This window comes from Archocentrus centrarchus, chromosome 11 (genome assembly GCF_007364275.1).
Source record: "Archocentrus centrarchus isolate MPI-CPG fArcCen1 chromosome 11, fArcCen1, whole genome shotgun sequence".
Taxonomy (NCBI): domain Eukaryota; kingdom Metazoa; phylum Chordata; class Actinopteri; order Cichliformes; family Cichlidae; genus Archocentrus; species Archocentrus centrarchus.
This window is the reverse complement of record NC_044356.1, coordinates 14,536,254-14,558,828: the sequence shown is the minus strand read 5'-3', so window position 1 is coordinate 14,558,828 and position 22,575 is coordinate 14,536,254. Positions and strand designations below refer to the sequence as shown.

Here is a 22,575-nt window from a genome sequence, read left to right as displayed (position 1 = left end):
CAAGGATTAAAATTGAGATATAAATTATAATCCTTCAGGAAAAATGGCTCAGGAAAGCTAACTCCAGGAGCTCGAATCCTACCTTCTATCCTATTTAAAGAAAGTAATTTCCAAACATGTCATCTTCATTGCCCACCAATGTATGTTACAAAATTGCAAAAAAAAAAAAAAAAAAGTATACATAATAATAGATGATCAAATGGGCGATTGATTGACTGCCATGTGGTGTGATCCTGTGTTAAAACCATCCTAAGGTGGGAGGGAGGATGGGTACTGCCAGCTCAGGAATTTTAAAAAGTCCTGCTGCAGCATAAAATATGATTTTAGTCTTTTCCTGCTGACATCCTCGTGGGAACACTTACACAGAGCTCCGATCTAAGCCTATCAAAAAACTTTAACTGGATGATTCAATAAAATGTGAACAATCACATATGAGTTCAATCTTCAGTTTCTCACTTTTGGGCCATCTTTAACTGAAAATGGAATTTAAACTTTTATGCCACAATTAAAATGTGATAGTGGTGCAGTCTAACTGTATGAGTAACTGAAAGATTTTTCCTCCTGCTTCATATAATTGATTTGTGACCATTAATTGTATCAGTTTTCATGAGTTCATTGTAAAATGGGAATGGATGATTATTCCTTGTCAGGTGCCTCACCTGTATCAGAGAGCTTGCTGGGTTCATACATTCCTCTTTGCTTTACAGGTTGCAGAACTCAAGAATCAGGAGAACTTTAATCATATTAAATTTCAAGGCTGCAGTGTGTTTACAGGACTTGAACCTCTGTTTACATTAAGATGTGCTGTAGCATGAAGCACAGGTGTGTTGAATTGGACCTTCACAGTATCACCAGTGTGACCACCAAGGCCAGCCTTACAGAACTGTGAAACAAATGTCTGTAATGAAAGATGATAAGATGGCACAGGCGCTTAGTCATCTCCAGTGAAAAGATTTGAAATAACTGTATTAATGATTCTACAATGATTTTAGTTAGGACTTTTAAGTTTTTTTCCTGGTCTAGAAATAGAATTTTAATTACATATCTATATACCATTCAAATGTTGTAGCAGAAAGCGAGACGTAGACCAGGTACGTTTTCTAATCTTCTATTTCCAATTTTGATAAGGTGTGAATTGTAGCCTAAGTTTGGCTGGAGCGTCACCTGGTGTGGTCTTCTGCTGCTGTAGATATCTACTTCAAGGTTGTTGTGTGCTCAGAGACGCTCTCCTGCATACCTCAGATGTAACACGTGGTTATTTGAATTACTGTTGTTTTCCTATCAGCTTGATGCAATCTGGCCACACTCCTCTGACCTCTGGCATCAACAAGGCATTTTTGCCCAGATAACTGCTGCTCATGGGATATTTTCTCTTTTTCAGACCATCTTCTGTAAACCCTAGAGATGGTTGTGTGGGAAAAATCCCAGATTAGGTGTTTCTGAAATACTCAGACTGGCCCTTCTTCTTTCAGCTGCTCTGTTTAGGGGTTGTCACAGCAGATCATCTGCCTACATCTCACCGCATTTCTTGTATCATCTTCTGTCCTGCAACCTTCTGCAGGCCCTCCTTCACAACATCCACAAACCTCCTCTGTGGGCTTCCACTTTTACTCCTGCCTAACAGCATTTAGCATCCTTTATTCACCCACTCACTCAACCCTGCCTGCACTCTCACTGTCCATTGCTTCGAACGGTTCCACAGGTATTTATTAAATACAACAATACCACGTCTACAATCACCTTTCTTCCCTATTATGATGCCTGGTTTGAACCTTAGCCGGTCACCTCCATGCCTAAATGAACTGAGTTGCTGTCATGTGATTGACTGATTAGATAGCTGCGTTAACAAGCAGTTGTACATAATAAAGTGGTCGGTGTCGCTTTTAAGTGAGTTAAATTAGTGTGGTGTTTTGGTCAGCAGGGGCGCTGTGCTGCTTCAGGTACAGGGGGCGCGTCTGCAAAGGGAAGCGGGTTTCAATTTCAAACCCAAATAGTCCTAGGGACGAGCCAGTGGTTTGTGGGACAGCGCTAATACGAGATAGTCATACTACCGCGTTTAATCATAACAACTATAACACTATTCAGACAACGTCTGTATATTTATTCCCCGTCGTGGTAAAAGTGCGTTACCCACTGCGTCTTCGCTCCAGTTTTTCGCGCCCAGTGTTAATTTTGGATAACAAACCGTCGCCTGCCTTGCTTGTTGCAGGTGTTGTTGACCACTACGGATACTTTGCCATATTGCTCATATATCTGAGATTTCAACATGCCGAGGTCCAACAGGCAAAAGGAATACAAACCCGGAGATCTTGTGTTCGCTAAAATGAAGGGGTATCCACACTGGCCTGCAAGGGTAAGTAAGCGCTCGTATCTTGTTTCCAGCGCTGGGTTTTTGGTTTTCATCTCGTTGCGCCTGGCCGCTCGGCTCCCAGTCACTTGGTTACCTGCGAGGCCTGTAACAGCCGCTAGCTCCACGAGTTAGCCTAGCTCGGTGGTGCCCAGCATCCACATACATCCAACTAGCCAACTGTAAACCACTGCAAATTTCTTTCTGGTGATTCATCGCATAGGAGACACCTCTTTACCCTCCTGGGATATCTAAATATGAATCTTTTTTGCCACTTGCTCTTTGCCGCCTTTTATCTGTTGTCTTTCCCTTCCCAGGGGCCCTGTTAGGCTAACTTTGAGCTTGTCGTAACGGTTAAAATGAGCACTGTGGTAACACAGCTTTGACTACAAGTTAATGGTCATGTTGTACGCAGCGTTAACGCGTGGCTAGTTGCAAAGCTTGGCTATCAGCGCTGCTAAGAAGCCACTTTGAACTTATATTTAGCGTGCTGCTGTTTCCCAAAGTGTTTTTCCTCTGTTTTAACTGTTGCTTTACAGACTAATGGCTACTTGTGAAGCCATATGCTTTGGTACTTTGTAAACACGCCTGGCTGCGCACATGGTAGCAACTCCTAATGTCGAAAATACTCCCATTACGCTTATTTTTTTTTTCTACAGGGTAATAAAAATAGTCACGTAAATCTATAACGTAATGTCTAACTGGCACTGCGGTCAGTATTTTCCTTGTCATTCAAAAGAAGAAAGCGTGAACTTCTAAAGTGAGTCACTATTTAAAAGGGATAAATAGCCTCTTTTGGAGCCTTAAGTCATGCTATATACCAGATGATTAATGCAACCAATACGTTATTGCAAAGCATGCAGCATTACAGCTGAAGCAGGAAAATGTGAAAGGAAAGCAGCATGTAATCCCCTCAGCCACATCTGTCTGTGCAGTTTCAGTTAGTGTTTCTGCTTTTCGGTGTAGCACCCATTCATAAAATTGAATTAATTGCGTTTGCCTGTTTATTTAAAAAAAAAAAAAAAAAGGTGTGTGCAGACACACACACAGCACTACAGTAATCTGCACCACACCACTGAGTATCTGTGTTGATCTCTGCCTCTTCCCTCCTTTTTCTCGGTCTTATCAGCCCTGCCTCATGTCAACAGACTACAAGCCCTGCCCCACCTATCCTGACACAGTGGTCCTATCTGGGGATGCCAAAAGGCCTGTGTGGCAGAGGCAGAGCCACATCATGATTGTCTATCATAATAGTGATTTCCTGTACTGTTGTGCCAATTAAAAAAAAGAAAGAAAGAAAACTAAAATATTGGCATGGCTGGGCCAACCTCTGTGCTGGAAGATGGTAAACAGTGAAACTTTCTCCAGGAGTTTGTAGCTGCATCAAGAAGAGTAACGTGTTTCAAAAACCACTCAGTACTCTACAGGACTGTCCAGTTCTTTGAACCTAACTTTGCTTTAAGACTCCTTACTGTTCAAACTGTCAGTTCATAATGAATTATTTGGGTCATTTATCTAGGATGTAACCTAAAGCCACCATTTGCACAAGTGTTCCACTATTACATATTGAGTGTATGATTATATTATTATAGAAATTAATCCATGTAGTAAATCAAACACTTATAGGTGGTGTAAATGTACACATTATTATTTTAAATGCATTTGTTCTTTAAGAAAATAACTTTTAGCCTAGTGTTTCACGTTAGTATAATTTTAGTATTTAAAAAGTATTAAGGATATTTGGGGTTTGCCAGCTTAACTTTTAAAGCGACTGTGTTCCCATTTCACAGATTGACGAGTTACCTGAAGGAGCTGTAAAGTCGCCTTCAAACAAGTACCAAGTGTTCTTTTTTGGGACACATGAGACGTGAGTTTTTCCATTAATGTTGTCACTTTTCACCTTCAAGTGGATGAAAAATAACTTGGATTATTTGACAAAACTAAAAAGTAATAACTGACTCTGTAGGGCATTCCTGGGGGCCAAGGATTTGTTCCCGTATGATGAATGCAAGGAGAAGTTTGGTAAAGCAAACAAGAGGAAAGGATTTGCTGAGGGACTCTGGGAGATTGAGAACAACCCCACCGTCACGCATGAAGGCTACGAGGTAAGTAGATTTTTAGGACTGAAGTTAGATGTATGCTGTGTTGATTGATATATCCTGTTCTAGCTTGGGCACCTGTTATCCCACATATTCACAGCAGTGCTCATCACACGTCATTGTTGCCAATTTGGTGATTAGTGACTCTATGGGCTGTAAATCCAGTGACTTTGTGAACGAGCATTTGCCAGTTGTGACCTGCAAGTGCGAGCCTCTCAAACCAAAGGCGCACCTCGCTGTGTCTGCTCTGTCCCTTGAGTGGCAAAGAGGAGCGAGCAGCTGCACAAGTTGTGGTTTGCACTGTGTGAGAGAATACTGAAAGGGGAAAATAACCGCGCAGCGGTATGATTTATAAACTAGCTCGAAACATTAAAACTTGATTTGATTCCACACCACTGTCTGCCTGGCAGCTGCATGTGTCGCTTTGTTTTGATTTGCTAAATTTATTTTGAACATGTAAACACTTTCCGGAAGTCATTTAGGAAGAATGACTGCTGCAGTGCAGAATGAGAGCCAAGATTATTAAAATGAACTAAAGCGAAATTAAAAGTGCATGTGAGAAAAATATTATAAATGACAATTAAGTGAAACAGTGTTTATTCACATAACTACCAAAAATAACATTATGTAGAGGAAACATTTTTTAATTTTAGTTTCAAATTTTTCCTCTCAGCAATCTTTGGTACATCTGTTCATAGAGACTGGGATGTCCCAGGTATTTGTAATATTATATTGTATTGTGCTGCTTTGTATGTCTTGTGTCATACAATCTGACAAATACCACCCATATTATGGTAAACTAAACTAAAACTAATAAAAACTAAAACTGAACATTTTTAAGTCAAACTAAATAGAAACTAAAGAAATTAAAAATTAACTGAAGCCACATTAAATTGGAAACAAAACTAAATACAAAAAAAAAAAAAGGAGGAGGATGTGTGAAGACACTGACTTTTACTGCACCCCAAATCTTGCAATACTTCTAGAAAAGGTGTTGACTTTTTGACCTCTAGTACTGTTCCTGGCGATACTATCACACTTTTCCACTAATAAACAGATCTAGACTTAGTTTCCTTGTCTTTTCCTAATGTGTAATGCTCTGCCTTTAGTCATCAAAGAAGGACAACACGTCAGAAGGAGCAGGGGATACAGGCAGTTCAGAAAAAGCAGATGCCGAGGGCAGCAGTGACGAGGATGAAGGTGCCCTGGTCATTGACGAGAAGAATGAGAGGGGAGGAACCAAACGAAAAGCAGAGGAGTCCACGGAGGTGAGCTTCAACATGACACTCAGTCCAAGATGAGAGCTTCAGTCAGTTCATTGTAAAGCCATCTGACACTCTGTTGAACTTTTAATAGACATCTCCCAAGCGGCCAAAGGATACAGATGCGGAAGGTGACTCTAAAGTAGACGGCAGCCAGTCTAACATGGAGCCCAAGCTCAACGATGTGGCTGGACCCAAGGCAACTGCTCCGAGCGAGTCAAATCCGGAGGGCCAGGAAAATGCTCCAGCAGGGGGCCAGCAAACAGCAGATAAGGTAAAGCCCTCTCATTCATTATGGTTACCTGGGAAACGTCACTTAAATAGGACTCGTGGTGTTTTTGCTTTTTCATAAGATAGGAAAAACACACCCACCCACACCAAAAAGTGGGGCAGGTGCAGGGCCAAGAAAATGTGTCAGCACTTCAGTTTTACCAGTTTATTCCATCTCGGTGGTGTGTAATGTTTTGAGCACATCTGCTCTTCAGACCTTGTTCTGCATATTCATATGAAAATATCTTTTTATAAGGGATTGCCAACAACCCATCAAAAAACACCTTGTGTGGTAGGCAGTGTTTGACCACCACTCTCACCGCTAAAAGAGAATAACTAATATTTATACATTAATATGTCCTCATTTTTGTAAACATAAGCTCCAGAAAATAAAACAAGAGTGATACTTTCTTGTGGGATGTCTAGAAGTAAAATTGATTCTCCATAAACATATCAATTAGTTTGGTCTTTTTCTTGCATTAAAAACATTTTTTTGGCAGCTGTTTAATGAATAAATGTAGAAACTTCCCTCAAGCCACCAAACACCAACATAACTCGAAGTCCTTCCCACACATACATGGGTATACTGGGAAAAACAAACAGGGTTTTAGGTCACTGAAAAAGTGTTTGGAAAAACTCCTTCCAGGCTGAAAATTTTGATTTACATGTGGACAAGGAAAAGGAAGTGTCGATGTCAAAGGTGTACACCTTTATCTCCCATTCTGATGTCAGACTGTGTGCATCCTTATTGTTTGCAGGCTTCAGATTGGCCAACATTTCCTCACGGTTAGGTTTATATCACCTCCTGTTGCTTTGGCGTGTTTTTGACAGAGCTTGACATTGTTCTTTTGTGTTTTCTTGTGGCCAAAGACACATTGTATGGACAAAAGTACCGGGCCACACCTGTTTATGTCTGAATCCAGGGGTTTTTGGTTCCATTGCCACAGGTGTGTAAATTAAGCACCTAGCCATGCAGTCTGCTGTTGGATTTGAGGGCTGAGGCGCACAGTGCATAAAAGTTGCCAGTGCTCTGCTACCTCAATAATTGCAGTTTCAAAGCTCTACTGGCATCAACATGAGCACAAAAACTGTGCACCAGTAGCTTCATGCCATGGGATTCCATGGCTGAGCAGCTGCTGTAGATGTAATGTGTTGGTGGACCAGCATTTTTGTCCGTATAGTGTATTTTTCAAGCAAACGTGGAAAATCCCTGTTTAAAAAAAGAAAAAACAAACCTATGTACAGGTGTATGTATCCTGAAATTTCTGAATATAAGTTAAAAAAAAACTGTAACTGTTCCCTACAGAGTAAATATTGGCTGCTTGGAAGTAATGAAAAGCCATTAATCTAGAAAATCAACGCCTAACAGTGATTTTAAATAAAGTGATGTTGCAGTAAAATAAAAAAAATCCAGTGTACAGTATCTTTTTGAATGTCAGGTGAGATAATGAATACAGAATGAATGAATTTCTCTAATTGCTCTTCCCTCTTGTCCCCACAGCCTGTGACAGACAGCGCTTAACAGCGACTCAGAAGAAAACCACAAACCTTTGACGCTTCTCTCTGGAATTTAAGCATCAACACAATTACCTGCAGGATGCCAGATTTCAGCTGTTTAATTAATAAGAGAATTTTAAAACACAAAACAACCTAAATGTTTGTATTGAGTGACAAACAAATCCTCATTTGCCATTTTTTGGGATATCATATATCCCAGAAAGAAAAAGTTTGCTAATCAGATTTCAAACAATTGAACCGAGCACTTTAAGGCTCATTTATAAATGGGATTTTGGTGTGTATATATTTTTTATTTCTAAGTGCAATTACAATGACTGAATGCTAGGTGTCAAAACATTTTTTCAGCTTAGAGGGGATAAACACTGAATATATGGTAAATAAAAAAACAAACATTTAAATCACAAGGAGAAAAAAATTTATTTGACAAATGCTCCCATTTGATGGTTTTAAAACGTAGATATTGTACAGGAGAGAAACACATTTTCACCACATCTCTTAGCTTACGTTCATGATTTTACTGCTTCCATTTGTATCACCTAGCTTGTCAGTCTCATTTAAATCATTTATTCTGTCACTGGAAACATGATTGAATATTCTTTTTTTTTTTTTTCTGACCCCATTATTTGTCTGTTTTGCCCTATGACATTTTTATGCAAATGCGTTGTTTTGGTGTGTATGCTTGATTGCAAGTGACCAAAGTACGTGATTCATTTCACAGGAAGCCGTATATGGAATTGATTAAATCCCATTCAAGGACTATTTTAGGATTTAAAATGTTACTTTTTTTTTTTTTTTTTACAGTTTAGCCCCTCTGTAATTCAGTTTAGGCCTCAGTCACACAAGCCTAGAGACTAATTGGCAACCACCTGGGGGGAATAAAAAAAAAGGTGCATTTCACAATTGATTGGCAAGTGGTTGTTGACAGGTGCTAGGTGAAACTGGCTGCAAAGAGGTATATGGTGCTGCACTGAAAACCACCTTGTGATTGCGTTGGTTGCTAGCCAATTGCTGCGGTCACCCGTGGTTTGTGTGGAAGACACTGACTTGTCTGCAAACACTTGCCAGCTACTTGCTGAGCGGTAGTGTGACTTGAAATAGAGCAGGCAAATCAGAAACTGAGACCAGTCTCCTTCAGAGTAAAAGTTGCATTTTTTTTTTTTAAGCATTTGTTTCAGTGGTGAGGTGCAACTTTTAATCTGAAGGTGAACGTTCTCCATTTCTAGTGTCTTACTTTTTCAAATTTCACTGCCACTCAGCTAGTAGTAGGCAAGTGTTTGCAGACAAATTGTCTTCCATCCAAACAACAGCTGACCCTGGCAATTTGCTAGCAACCAAAGCAATCACAAGGAGGTTCATGATGCAGTATAAAAGATGGACTTACCTACCATGACATCACCTGTTGGTTTGAAGTCCCGTTTTTACGATTTTCCACTGCTGACATCTTTGCTGCAAAACACGGATTTGGCAAGGAGGGGCGGGTCTGACTGTGAAACCACATGCTCATTGGCTAATGGCTTGTGACTGGCATTTCATTAGCTAATGAGCATGCAGTTTCATACTACAGATAATCCTCCCAAAACTGGCTTGCATTTCAAGCCAGTGTGATCTAGAATTAGTGACTGAATCCATCAACACAACAGGAAAATGCCATCTGGTGGCCTTCAGATAGAATGCAGGTTTAAGGCATTAAAGGGGTTGTTTGGGAGTTACTGACTTGTCTTCAGGCCTGTGTGACTGAGGCCTTAGCTAATAATGTGTGTTGTTGAAAGCAGAGAGACATTCCTGTATGATGTTGTCTGAGCAGAATCTGGAAACTTGCAGCAGGTCTCCCAGACATGGATTAAATCTAGTCCTAGACTTAAAAGTAAAAAAAAAAACAAATAATAATCAGATCTCTTTTGGAAAAAGTTATGATTTAGACTTAATCCTTGTCTGATAAGGTGGAGCAGTGGTAATTACTGCAAGGGGAAAGTTGTTTGGCGTCACCTTTATGGAAATTATGTATGGAAATTATCTGGAAAAGTTATTCAAAACTCTGTTTCATGTTATGATTTCATATTTAGAACATATAATTATGTTCAGAAATTTATTCTTGAAACCTTTGAAACAAGTCACTGAGCTGCACTGCACAAAGTGAGATTCATTGAAAGAAACAGGAAATTGAATATGGGTAAATACAGAGTTAACATTTGTAAATTTTCAGTTTATAACTTTTTTTTTCCCTTTTCCTAGTTTTCCCACCCTCTCGACTGGAATACTAATCTGTTTTACTTCAGTGGTCTTATTATTTTTGACTGTGAAACAAAGTTGTGATGTTTTAAAGACGTGTTTTATTCCAACATCTGTTTAGACGACATTTTCAGAATATGGTGTTATTTTCCACTGTAACAGTATCCCGAGGGTTCAGGCCCTGTCACCATGCCACTTGGATGTCATTGTCATCGCTTCAGTGTTCTTTCATGTAATTAGTAGCGTTAGCCGATAGTTTATCACACTATGAACTTTAAGGGAAAGCTCAGCTCTGAATGTTGTGTCGAAGATGGCCACCTTTCCATCGCCACGTCGCTGATTCTTAAAAACCTTAAATGGTCAAAGACTGGATCTGGAGGTTATTCAAGAGTTTAATTTGATATTAAAGTGTAATTTTCTTTTTCTTTTGGGGGGGTGGGGGTGGGGGTTAGCCTTCTGTTACTTTTGGAAGCTGCCATTCATCTTAATCTGCTGCTTTGTTTACTATTGTAGTTGCCAGACCATTTAATAAACATGTTGATTACAAAAAAACAAAACACTTGTTTCTGCCTTGCTTAAACTAATGAAGACTATCAGCTTTCTGGAAAGAACCTAAAATAAATATATATTTAGTCCTCTGTATATCTCTATTCTATATGTATATAGTCTTTATTATATAAGTGTTAGTTTATGTGCAATATTGCTTTTGGTTTATATGTGAAATACTGAGGGGCCTGGATCTAAGAAAATTATTGCTGGTTGTGATGTGCCATTGTTACCTATATAGGACAATAATAAACTAAACAGTCACATTAGTCACTGTATTGGGCTTAACCAGCAGGATTGTCTACTCTTTACTCAGTACAGTACCTCCTAAAAACAAAGTATTATGTGACATCTGTTATTCATAAAAATCAAGTTCAGAGCATGGGAAAGGCTACTGTGACTTTACGGAACAACTAAACCTAATTGTTTCCCATCTAATTATGCTCTGATAATAATGCACAAAACTTAACAGTGGAACATGTTTTGTGTCTGTGTGCAGCTGTCACAAACAATTTGCCCCTGACACAGAGCCTGGCAGTGCAGTTCATCCCCAAAAGGCTGTGATGGCTGAACCAGTTTTGGCATTATGTAACCCATCCTGACAGCTCTCAGTTTGCAGTAGGGTTAGGTTAAGCATAAGTTGTTTAACTGGTGTTAGGGTGTAGATGCAACCATGAGCTGAAACTGATTTTGGAATGTGGTGTGGTGGCTGTGCATCCAGCTCACAAGATTAATGACCGTGTCTTTGTGCTTTTACGATTCACTTTATTGTCCACCTTTGTGAGTCAAAGGTGAAAATCGGCCTTTGACTTGCAGCAAAAATGGATGTTACCACAATCTATGAGACATTTAAAGTCACGATGAAGGATAAACAGTCACTTGATTGCAGGTTTTCATAAATTGTAGCCTCTTGTCTTGTGCATGGGTGCTTTAATATCTCTCATGCTTGTCACAATAACATAACAGAGAGGGATGTAATAATGGCCTGTGTCTACCTCAGTGGGTGGCCTCAAAATTAAATATTCCAACACTGAGTCATTCAGGTTTTACACACAAGCTGTTGTAATCATCAAAACTTAGTTTAGTAAATACATACACTCACCAGCCACTCCATAGGGTACAGCTTTCTAGTTCCAGGTTGGACCCTGTTTTGCCTTCAGAGCATCTTTAATTCTTTGTGGCACAGATTCAACAAGGTGCTGGAAACATTCCTCAGAGATTTTGGCCCATATTGACATGATAGCATCGCGCAGTTCCTGCAGATTTGTTGTCTGCACATCCATGATGGGAATCTCCCATTCCACCACATCCCATTCTTGCCTGACCTCTTTGCTGCTCACTGGATATTTTCTCTCTTTCAGTCCATTCTCTGTAAACCCTACAGATGGTTGTGTGGGAACAGCAGCTTCTGAAATACTCAGACCAGTCCACCTGACATCCACAACCATGCCATGTTCAAGGTCGCTGAAATCATTTTTCTTTCCCATTCTGATACTCAGTTTTAACTTCAGCAGTTCATCTTGATCATGTCTGCATGCCTCAATGCATTGAGTTGCTGCCATGTGATTGGCTGCACCTGCATTAATGAGCACTTGAATAGGTGCACCTATTAAGGAAGCTGGTGAATGTAGATGCTGCAATATAAATAAAGATTTGGTTTGTAATGTAAAATATAATATAATTAAATTTGATCTGTTAAGAATATTAAACTGTATCAATGAATTAATGCATACTTGTGTAAAAGAAAAGTTTTAAAAAGGTGTTTTCTCCATATAAATATAGCATTATATTTCTTTGGCTTGAAAGTCTGTTTTTTAAAAATGTGTTTTCTGACATTATAGATTGCTAATATTTTGTGCTTTAAGGGTTGAAAAAATGGCACATTCTTGAATTTTTTAACAGTAAAGTCATCAAAAATAACTTAATCTTCAATCAAGTCATGAGACTGAGCATTACTTTTAATAGCGTTTTAATTTTTATTTATTTAGTTTTTTTTTACTGAATATGCTATATCACTGTAAATATTTGTATGTATAGCCAATGTGGTCTGAAGTCTGATTTTACATTCATTCAAATAATATGCAAGTTTTATCACCTTAAATACATTTGCCTTATTTAATTTTAAAATACTTCCTCTTGATGTAAATTTATTTTTGTGCAGTTTATTTAAAAAATAAATAAAATGTTGCGTTTTGGATCAGTAACATGTAGAGTTACTCTCAGTATTGCATGGTTTGAATATACTGAAGCAGCAGCAGTGTGAAGGTCATCTTGCCCCAAGCGGCCTACTATGGCTGCATCCTACCCACAGAAGAGTCGATTTGGAAAATGCGCATGCGTGAAGCCTGTTACGACCTCCTGTCCTATAGGTGGCGCTGCCGCCAGGTTCATGTAGGCGTCAGCTGTGCTACATGTGACATTGACATCAACAGAGGGTAAGCGCTTTCTGCGACTATTTTATCGTATATCGGTACTTTTACTTTTAGGGTTGTACTGAAAAACATAAGCAGAAGTCTCATTTGTGAAGTTTGTGAAAACCTTAGCCGCTCTGAACTGACGTTAATGATAGCATCTGCGTTAGCTTAGCCTATGTTGCTCCTGAATGATTACCAGGCACTTGGGAAAAACTTAGCTTTGTTTCATTTGGTTCCTGCAGCACAATGAGGCTGACCGCTCTGCTCTCGATGGCAGCCAGGGTCGTTGTACCCAAAGATTACCGTTACGGCACCAACAGGCCGTGGACCGTAGCTGCTAAGAGGTTGAATCCTGCGGGGAAGAGGAGAAGAAAGGTGTTTGTGGAGCCGATAGCACCAGAGGAGTGGCCTGTGCTCAGAGGGGACACGGTGAGAAAACATCAGATTTCAAGCTTTGTGAACGGTAACCGTTTATATGATGGAGCGTTGGGATAAGTTCCCTTTCAGTGCGGTAATGTGTTTTCACATAGGTCACCCTGTATGAGCCTAAAATATTAAATGTTCAAGGTCTATGGTTATTCATAGACGATGGAGGGTTTTCTGTGAGGCTTACAGTAGTCAAGCACAAATTACTCTTAACTTCCTAACTTAGGTTCTTTTTTGTATTTACTAATATATTTACTTGGGCATGCAAATGAAATAAAAGTATAAGTTTTGGTCAGACGTTTGCATCCACTGATCATGGGCATGTCCTGGTAATTTTTGGCTTTTAATGACTACTTTAAACTGTTCTCTTTCCAGGATGGAGTGACTGTACAGCATACATCTTTAATGATTAAAAAACAAGGATTGGGTGAACAAGTTTGAACTTATTTTGTATTTTCTCCAATCCACACAGGGTATGCATACAAGTGTGCTTAGGTTTGAATGCCTCACCTTTACTCCTCCAGACATACCTCTTGTTATTGTGGCCAAATAACTAAATTTTTGTCTTGTCTGACCATTAAACTTCTCTCCAAAAGGCGTTTGGTTTGTCCGTGTGGGCAGCTGCAAATTTCAGTCGAGCTTAAACATGTTGATTTTCCATCAGGGGCTTCTTTCTTTGACAGCACCCTCTCAGTCGAAGTAAAATTGGCCTCACTGGGAACAGTAATGCTGGCGTTTCAGCAGTTTGCAGTTCACGGCAGGCTTGAGCCGTTCCTGTTTCCTGGGTTGTTCCTGAACATCAGAACTTGTGTAAATCTATAATCCTCCTTCTTAGATCGTCACCGAGTTTTGTGGACTTTCCCTTTGTTCTGAGTATTGGTCAATACAAAGAGTGCTGTCAGACACATCCTTATGCTGGCAAAGAGAAACTACCAGTTGTGTGATCACTAAAAAGAAGTTTATAGGCCTTGTCAGGTTAAAAACATTGTAGAACCTGAAGCACCACTTATTAAATGTGAGTGTATGTATATATTTGAGCCTGTATGTAAAATTTTGACCCTGTCTGGATGAGAGAAAATCCAAAATAAATCTTTTGTACTCAGTTCTTGTTTTTTAAAGTCATTAAAAATGTATGTGCTGTGCAATGATTCCACCCTGGAAAAAAAACAGTTCAAAGAAATCATCAAAAGCCCCAAATTAAAATTGACATTTATGCCCATCACGATTGGATGCAAACTTTTTATCACAACTGTAAGTAGAGCAGAGTTATTCAGAGGACATACATTTTAGGGTTTAATTTTGAAAACCCCCTTTGTAATGCCACCATGTCAGTCAAGGCTCAAGATCTTTGTTATGCAAAGATGAAGCAACATAGTACAGGCGCAGTGAAAAGTTCATTTGCCAGCTGTGCTAAATCTAGGAAGAAGTATACAGCTCTACACTGCACACTAAAAAAAGCTATACACAATAGAAATATGTCACCAGATCAAAAAGAATACCTAAAATACTGTAGAACTTATTAAGAATTTGTTTTAGGCTGTTTGAGATTTTTAGTAGTCTCAAAAGTTTCAGATTCTGTAAGTGTTTAATAGAGACATACACATTTGTTGTAAACACGTATGAAGACTACTTCAGGAAAATCCAGTAGATGAAACAGTAAAATGTTTTGTGGCCAAAACAGATTTGACAAAAGTGGTATATTTAGTACATTTAGTAAATTTAAAGTTGTAAATTTGCAACATAGAGTATAAGTGTTTGCTTTAAATCTCTTTGTCAGGTTGAAATTCTGGCAGGCAAGGACAAAGGAAAGCAGGGAAAAGTGATCCAAGTCTTCAGACGCAGAAACTGGGTCATCCTGGAGGGACTGAACACAGTAAGGAAGTCTTATTTTATCTATTTATTGAGAAATCTACATGATCATTATAGAATTTTGTTGTGAATATTTATGTTACATGTCTTTATTGAGAGTGGGTGGTGTTGAGAGAAGATGAAAAGCTATCTACTTTTTGACAAAGATGCTTCAACATGTACTTGACCTCCCTTTGACATGACAACATTACCAATATTTTCATTTCCGTAAAAATTGAAATAGCTGTTACGTTTTTATGGTTCTTACTTTTGTAGCCGTTTAATAAAAACCTTATATTTGTCTTGTGGCTCCACCAGATGGAGCCAGATGTCTAGGATCCAGGTAGTCAGCATGCAACTAAAAAGAGAGCGTGCCATTGAAAGCTGTTTGGCAATCATCTGTTTGCATTTTGTGCTTTTTAAACTGGAGAACTGTGAACTTTTGTTTCCTGTCTTAGCATCACCGGTATATTGGAAAAACTCCAGACTACCGTGGAACGTACATTGCCAGTGAGGCTCCCATCCTGCTCCATGATGTTGCCCTTATTGACCCCTCAGACAGGTAACACTGAACTGTGCCTCACTCCTGGATTAAAATTTGCAGCAATGCTTATGCAGAACCTTAAAATAGATGGTCCACAGGTTAGTACATCTTGCATTATCGTTAACTATTGTAACCATATAATGTACTGATCTTTATCTTACAGGAAGCCCACTGAAATAGAGTGGAGGTACACAGAGGAGGGTGAGAGAGTCAGGGTGTCACTTAGGACGGGTCGGATCGTCCCGAAACCTGTTGTGGAGCGACGAGATGGCATTGTGCCACAGCAGTGGAAAGGTGCGGGTGTTTCTGTGTGTGTGTGTTTTGATTGGAGAGGGATTGATTTTGGTAGTCGTTTTATTTCAGGGGTTGGTTACAGTCAGTACATTATGACCAGCCGTTGTTTATTTTCCCATCTGTTCAGACTTCTGTTTTTATATGATGCGCTTTGACTGTTTTAAAGTGGAAGAAATACTTCTTTCTAAACTTGAACACACATGGGGAGTGCCGTTTTTGCCGGTGATGAATCAACCCTCTAGTCATATCATTCCTCTTGTATCTTTTATAATCAGTTCAAGTTCCATCCGTCCATTTTCTTCCTGCTTAAATCTAAAAAAAATGTCTTTGTCCAACAAAGTGATTGAAGTGTCTGATGACTGAAAAATGGTCTTAGCTGAAATGAGGCATTTTGCTTTCACAGATGGACCCAAAGACACGAGCACCGAAGATGCTCTTGAAAAGACCTACGTACCATCTCTGAAAACCCTGGAGGAGGAGGTCATGGAGAAACTCGGTATCCAGGAGAACAGGAGGCACCAAAGGTCGTACTGGTACTGACCAGAGAAATCAGAGACACTCAGACTCCCCTTTGTGCTGACCAGTTTTCACAGGAACTCTGAACATGCCTTGTTCTGCTGGGAGTCAAGCTGAAGGTCAGGTCAGACAGAGACTGTGAAGATGCCAAGTGGAGGCTGTATAGACTCTAACATACTGTTGCAACATACAAATTAATAAGAAAATTGATTTATAAACAACATGAAGAAGTGAAATCATAAACTCTGTTTACAAATGTGTCATGTGTCGCTTTGTTCCTTCATATTGTGAATAAATATCAAACTGGAGTTTTACTTTGCATTTTAATGGAGGAAACAAAATCACAATCACAAGGTACAAAGTTTAAAGATTTCATACACAAGGGAGCTACAACCTGCATTTGAATTTATTCAACTTAAACTTTAAGCAGCTCGCTCTCTGTGCACTATTTACTTTTAAGAGAATAGTATTTTGTATAAATTCATTTTGTTTTTTGTTCTTTTTAAACATATTTGTAGTGCAGTAAAACAGATCCTGAACAGGATAAGCAGAAGAGAATGGATGGATGGTTCTTTGCTAACACAACTCTGGTTTATCCTTTGAGTTAGGTGCCACCTAAATGATTCCTAGGTTAGTGTTGATTGGCTTAAGTAACAAAAGATATTTCTCTGGTACAAGGACAGGACTGGATTGAAAATGAGGGAACAAGCAGCTAATGTCCACAGAAAGACTTTAAAAGATCTTCAGAAATCCTGGACAGCCATTGCTCAAGACCACTTTAAAAAATGCCAAGAAGTGGCTCAAGACTTTTGCACTTTGCTCTGCTCCCCTCGTAGTCACACCAGTATCCTGACATGGTTAAAATGACATAAAGCCAGGAACTTTGGTGTTGAGTGATTGGCCAGGGATATTTCCGTCCTTCATGGAAATGGCTGCAGTCGTCGCAAAAAACTGGGCATTGGTACAAATTTTGAAAGGTCAACTCTATAAATACTTTTTGCACAAATTCTAAATATTTGCCAATATAAATATTTGAAACTTAGAAATGCTTATGATTGTTCTTTACTGTATCATAGAAACATGTAACAATCAAAATTAAAACTGAGGCAGCAAATTGTAAGAGAAACAAAATTTTGTGCCACTGCTAAAACTTTTGCCCATGACTATAGAGTGAAGGTATTATTAGACTGGAGATGGAAAGGCAAACCTTTAGCAGTGAAACATTAAGTATATAGTTAGTATCTGAATCTTTATCATTTCAGCTGAAATGTGTAAGCTTGTACTGCAGCCTGCGCTGGGAGAACAGCAGTGCTGGTTCACAGCAGACTTCATACATACTGTCGGATTGGAGATGTGACATTACTCTTGCCGTTGGCAGGATTAATGATGGTAATGGTTGCAGTCTGCTTGGATCATTTGTGAGGCTGAAAATAACCATATTATTTTACAGAAGCCCAGACATGGAGCCCTCCAAAACTGAAAACCTTCAGACAAATGAGTCTGTCTTTCCAGAGTGTCTGGGGGAACCATGTGGAGAAATAAATGGTTTGTCAGGAGCCAACACGGACTGGTTAGTCTCAACAAAGTCCTCAGTCACGTCATTTCACATTGTATGCACTGGCACTGTGTCATACCTGCACTGTGTAACAATTTTTCATGTGGAAAATGACAGCAAAAGAGCTCAGAAACAATCTTTTACAAGCTGCAGAACATATAAAAAAAATAAAAATCACTGTAGACTTTGCCAGTTTGTTCACTTCCAGTGTAAATTTTTCAGTTCATACACACACACACACACTTACAGTGATGATGTACCTTATTAAATATGGCTTTCTTCTTTTTTAGGGGTCATCACAGCCGATCCTCCGTCTCACCCTATCCCAAGCATCCATCCATCCATCTTCTCTGTGGTCTTCCTCTTTTCCTCCTGCCTGGCAGTTCCAGATTCAGCATCCACTATCCCTCCTCTGCACGTGTCCAAACCATCTGAGCCTTCACTTTCTAACTTTGTCTCTAAACCACTCAGCCTGAGCTGTCCAATGAAAACCTTTGCATCTTCAACGCTGCCACCTCCAGCTCGGCCTCCTGTCTTTTTGTCAGTGCCACCGTCTCCAAACCATACATCATAGCAGGTCTCACTACATCTTGAAAAACCTTCCCTTTCCCTCTTGCTGCTATCCTTCTGTCCCAAGTCATCCCTGAAACTCATCTCCACCCATTCCACCCTGCTTGCACTTTCTTCTTCACCTCTCTTGTGCACTGTCTGTTGCTAAGGTATTTACACTCATCCACATTCACTGCCTCTGCCTCTTGCAGCTTCACTGTTACACCTGTTTCCTTCTCATTCACACACGTGTTCTGTCTTGCTTCTACTGACTTTTATTCCTCTTCTTTCCAGAGCAAACCTCCATCTCCAGTCTCTCTTTCATTTGCTCCCTACTCTCACTACAGATCACAATGTCGTCTGCGAACATCACAGCCCATGTATACTCCTGCATGACCTCATCTGTCAGCCTGTCCATCACCACTGTACATATTAAACATGACCTCTAATACTGCGATAAGCACCGTATGTGGAAGTAATCTCTGTGAGCCAAAGCTGAGACTTCAGACTGCTCGAAATGCTGTGTTTCAGACACTTTTTTTCCTGCTCTTGGTTATTTATGATGCCAAAGAGAGTCAATAACCTTAACATGGTCATCTCAGATCTACAGGATGGGTGGTCTTAAAGGAAGAAGAGCTAAAACAGCTCATTTCAGACACTACATGGCCCCAAGGGATGCACCAAGACTATTTTGGTCTGTGAATCACTTAAAGTTGCTCTCAAAGAGTCCAAGAATAAAAATGTGGAGCTGAAATTTAGTATGATAGGCCCGATTAAAAAAAAACAGACTACCCCAACAAAACCAGTTACTTCAATAAAAATATCTCAGTATTGCTATAAATATCCCGATTTATCTTTATGAATCAAACAGTTTTATTTAAGCCCATCATCAGCTCTAGTTTTATCTCCGATATGAGCTTGGCAGCCTATGAAGTGCATGCAGTCTCCTTTCCCTCACTGGTTAACCACACATATTGATTTACTGAAAGGCCAACTCAACTTGCCAGATCTCCAGCTGGCGAAGCAACTATCATCACTGCCAGGCACTGAAACAAAAAAAAAAATAAAAATGATGTGTCACAGATAATATAATTGCATCAAAATTTCAGAGTGGCTCTCCATACCCTAATTTTTGGTCAGTGCAGTTAACATCATGCAGAAAGCATGGCAAGTAGATGGTTTGGTCGGTGAATGGGATGAGTGCAGCAGTTTTCCCAGACTCGTCCCTCCTGAACCGGTTTGCCTCTGCCACTCTGCATCCAAGAGGGAATAAAAGCAGCCAGTCAGCGGAAACAGGGTTTTGAGGTTTTGCCTTTATGGGAGGAAAAATGATTCAAAGGCTCTTCGTCTTTCCTGTCATTGCATGAGTGTTGTACGGATTTCAGTCTGCAGCTGCAGCAAGGTGAAGTGGAACCTTTGTGTTACTTCATTTGTATAAACCTTTTCCATTTATCCTCACAAAAGCACAATTTTATGGGTGTCTTAACTTCTGCAGAGGAGTTTTTTTTTTTTTTTTTTTTTTAAATGGCCATCTTATAATTTGTGGTAAATTTACAGCTATTCTGGTAACCCAGTTAATTGAAACCACTGACATGACTCAAGCAGAATTAAAACTACTTTAAATAAACTGCAAGCTGCGCTCTGTGTTTTAGCTGAGTCACCTTTGCTGCTCAGCCACTTAAACTAATCAGTCCCACCTGGTGGTGCAGGCTGTATGTGGAATAGTCAAATTCACCATCAGAGGTGTTACTGTTTGGTAGTCTAACAGGTCAGGTTACATAAAAAAAAAAGAGTCCTAATCTGTTTTAAGTTTATAGTCACTGCTGCGCTCTGCCATGAGGTAGTTAAAGTTTGTGTGCAGATTTTGTACATCAAACTTTACAGAAGGATCCTCAGAACATCTGAAGACACTTTAAAACTAAATTTGAGTGCTGCTCTTGACTCACTTGATGATCTAAGCTCAGCTACAATGTAATGATAGTGTAATTACAGGCTGGTTGTTTGAAGGCTGCTGGAAAAATGTTAACGTTAGCTTGTATGCAGGTCTGAGGCATGGCATACATGCATGTTTAACTATGTTTGGTCTAATTTAGCTGGCTCCCAGTGGATTTTTGTGCATTAACTCAATATGTCACAGTTAGGGGATGAAAAAGTCAGCAAAACACTGCTTTTCCTTCTTGTCTTGGGCTTTAATTTTCTCATCCATGCTTTGATTTTAAAGATGCTAAGTTCATGTTAACTGGGTCGTTTAAATGCGGTGCTGTAGTTCACAGAACAAACATTTCATAGGTTTTATTTTTATAGCATGTTTTAACATGTTTCAGTCAAAATTTTTAGGGATAAACTAAAGTAAAAATCCCTTCCAATTAGTATTGCAAGATGTTTTTATTTATTTATTGAAATAAGAATTAAGCACCCAAAGAAATCCTTTCACTCATTAACTCTTTGTCTGAATTCAGTATAGTCTGGGTGGGAGTGGTGTAGACTGAACTCACTCTGTCACTAACGTTACATTATTAACCATCTGACGTGGCTCTGGCATCAGTGGTGGAAGAAGTAATTCCATCCTGTTGCTAAGTAAAAGCATCCAACAACAACTGTGACTCCAGCCAGTTTAGTTTTCAGTGTGTATTATTATATACAGAGAAGAAAAATAATTGTTATATGTGTGGCAAATTTTACTTGTATACTGTGAGAAGGTTTCATTTGCACCAACATTTAAATTTTATAAAGTAAATCATTTGTTTTCTGTGTAAAATCTAAGAATGTGGTAGGAAACACATGTGGACCAAAAAAGAAAAGGAAAAGAAGAAAGAACATAAATCCATAATAACCTTTAAATTTGGAATTAATATAAGTATTAATAATAGTATTCTAATGCTGACTAGAAACTGTGTTATTTTGGACTGCCCCAGGACTCCTGTGAATAACACAGTACAGCCTTACTGCTTCCATAGGAATTCTGAATCTGAATAAAACACAAGACTACTAGAACAATGTCCTTTGCACAGACCAAACCAAAGTTGAGACATTTGGCCAGAATTCACAGCACTACATCTGGTAGTAAACCAATCACAGCATGTCAGCACAAACACCTCATTTGAAGCTACAGGACCTGGGCACATTGCAGTTGTTGAATTAACCATGAACTCCTGTGTACCAAAGTATTCTAGAGCCAAATATGAGGACAGCTGTCCAACAGCTAAAGCTTGGCATAGACTGGGTCATGCAACAGGACAATAATCCCAAGCACAGTAGAGTGCCAGTGGGTATTATCATTGCACATATATCAAACTTGATACTGTACCCAAGTTTATTAGATCCACATTGCACAGCATGGCTTACAATAAATTAATTTTTTGATAAAATGTTACAGTGCTTAAATGATTTAAGAGGGAACTAGACTCCCACACCTACTCCGGCTTCTGTTTTCAGGCTTCAGAAACACCAGTCTGTGGTGGAAGATTTCACAGATCTCATCATAATGGAAAGTAGCATTAGGAGTGAAACAGGGTAAGCAAAGGTTTTTCATGTGTGCAAGTGGGGTTAGTGAAGCCAAAAGTTCCCTTAGATTTTTTTTTTTTTTTTTTTTGAGTGTGTGCAAAAAATCTCAGTCTATCGTTCAAAATTTGCTTTCTTACTATAAAAATCTGTTTACATAGAGGTTGGTTAATTTCATAATTATGAGACATAACCAACTTCAGGGCTGAAAACACTTTTAAGTTATGTTTAAAATTAGCAACCAGATCGATTTTATGCCAACTCCAAGTGTCAACATCTAAATAAATTAATGAATACATTTATAATACAGATTCTAAATATATTTTTTTCTTCAGCTACTGGTGATTCCTTGTTTTGAATATTTTTCAATTAACTAAGAGTTCAAAATTTTTATACAAGTAATTGCTGTTGATAAGCTAGTAAGATGGCAATCTTTGGCCAGCATGCAGTGCCAGTGCACATCCAACAAATGACAGGACCAAGCCTGATTTTTAACTCGGCAAAGGCCCAGTCTGAGGACCTCAGGTGACTGAGGACCTTTGCTGTTTCTGCTGGTTTGTGGGAAATAAAAACAGAAAAAAAGTTTGTAAATATGCAACATAAAATCAAAATATCACATGAAAGGTTAAAGATGTCCTAACACCAGCATCTTTGTCA

At 39.1% G+C, this 22,575-nt stretch overlaps 2 protein-coding genes across 2 annotated transcripts; both read left to right on the top strand.

The window, feature by feature from the left end:
- Positions 1-1,940: 1,940 nt before the first annotated feature.
- Positions 1,941-9,362, top strand: LOC115787667 (hepatoma-derived growth factor). The gene is made up of 6 exons (XM_030740439.1): positions 1,941-2,353; positions 4,138-4,214; positions 4,314-4,452; positions 5,556-5,714; positions 5,803-5,982; positions 7,480-9,362. Exons 1-6 carry the CDS (start codon positions 2,267-2,269, stop codon positions 7,498-7,500), a joined length of 663 nt encoding a protein of 220 aa, XP_030596299.1. The 5' UTR covers positions 1,941-2,266; the 3' UTR covers positions 7,501-9,362.
- A 3,250-nt stretch (positions 9,363-12,612) lies between these two features.
- On the top strand, positions 12,613-16,621 carry mrpl24 (mitochondrial ribosomal protein L24). The gene is made up of 6 exons (XM_030740440.1): positions 12,613-12,706; positions 12,928-13,114; positions 14,889-14,984; positions 15,418-15,521; positions 15,667-15,797; positions 16,201-16,621. The coding sequence occupies exons 2-6, from the start codon at positions 12,932-12,934 to the stop codon at positions 16,335-16,337; spliced, it is 651 nt and encodes a 216-aa protein (XP_030596300.1). The 5' UTR covers positions 12,613-12,706; positions 12,928-12,931; the 3' UTR covers positions 16,338-16,621.
- Positions 16,622-22,575: the final 5,954 nt, after the last annotated feature.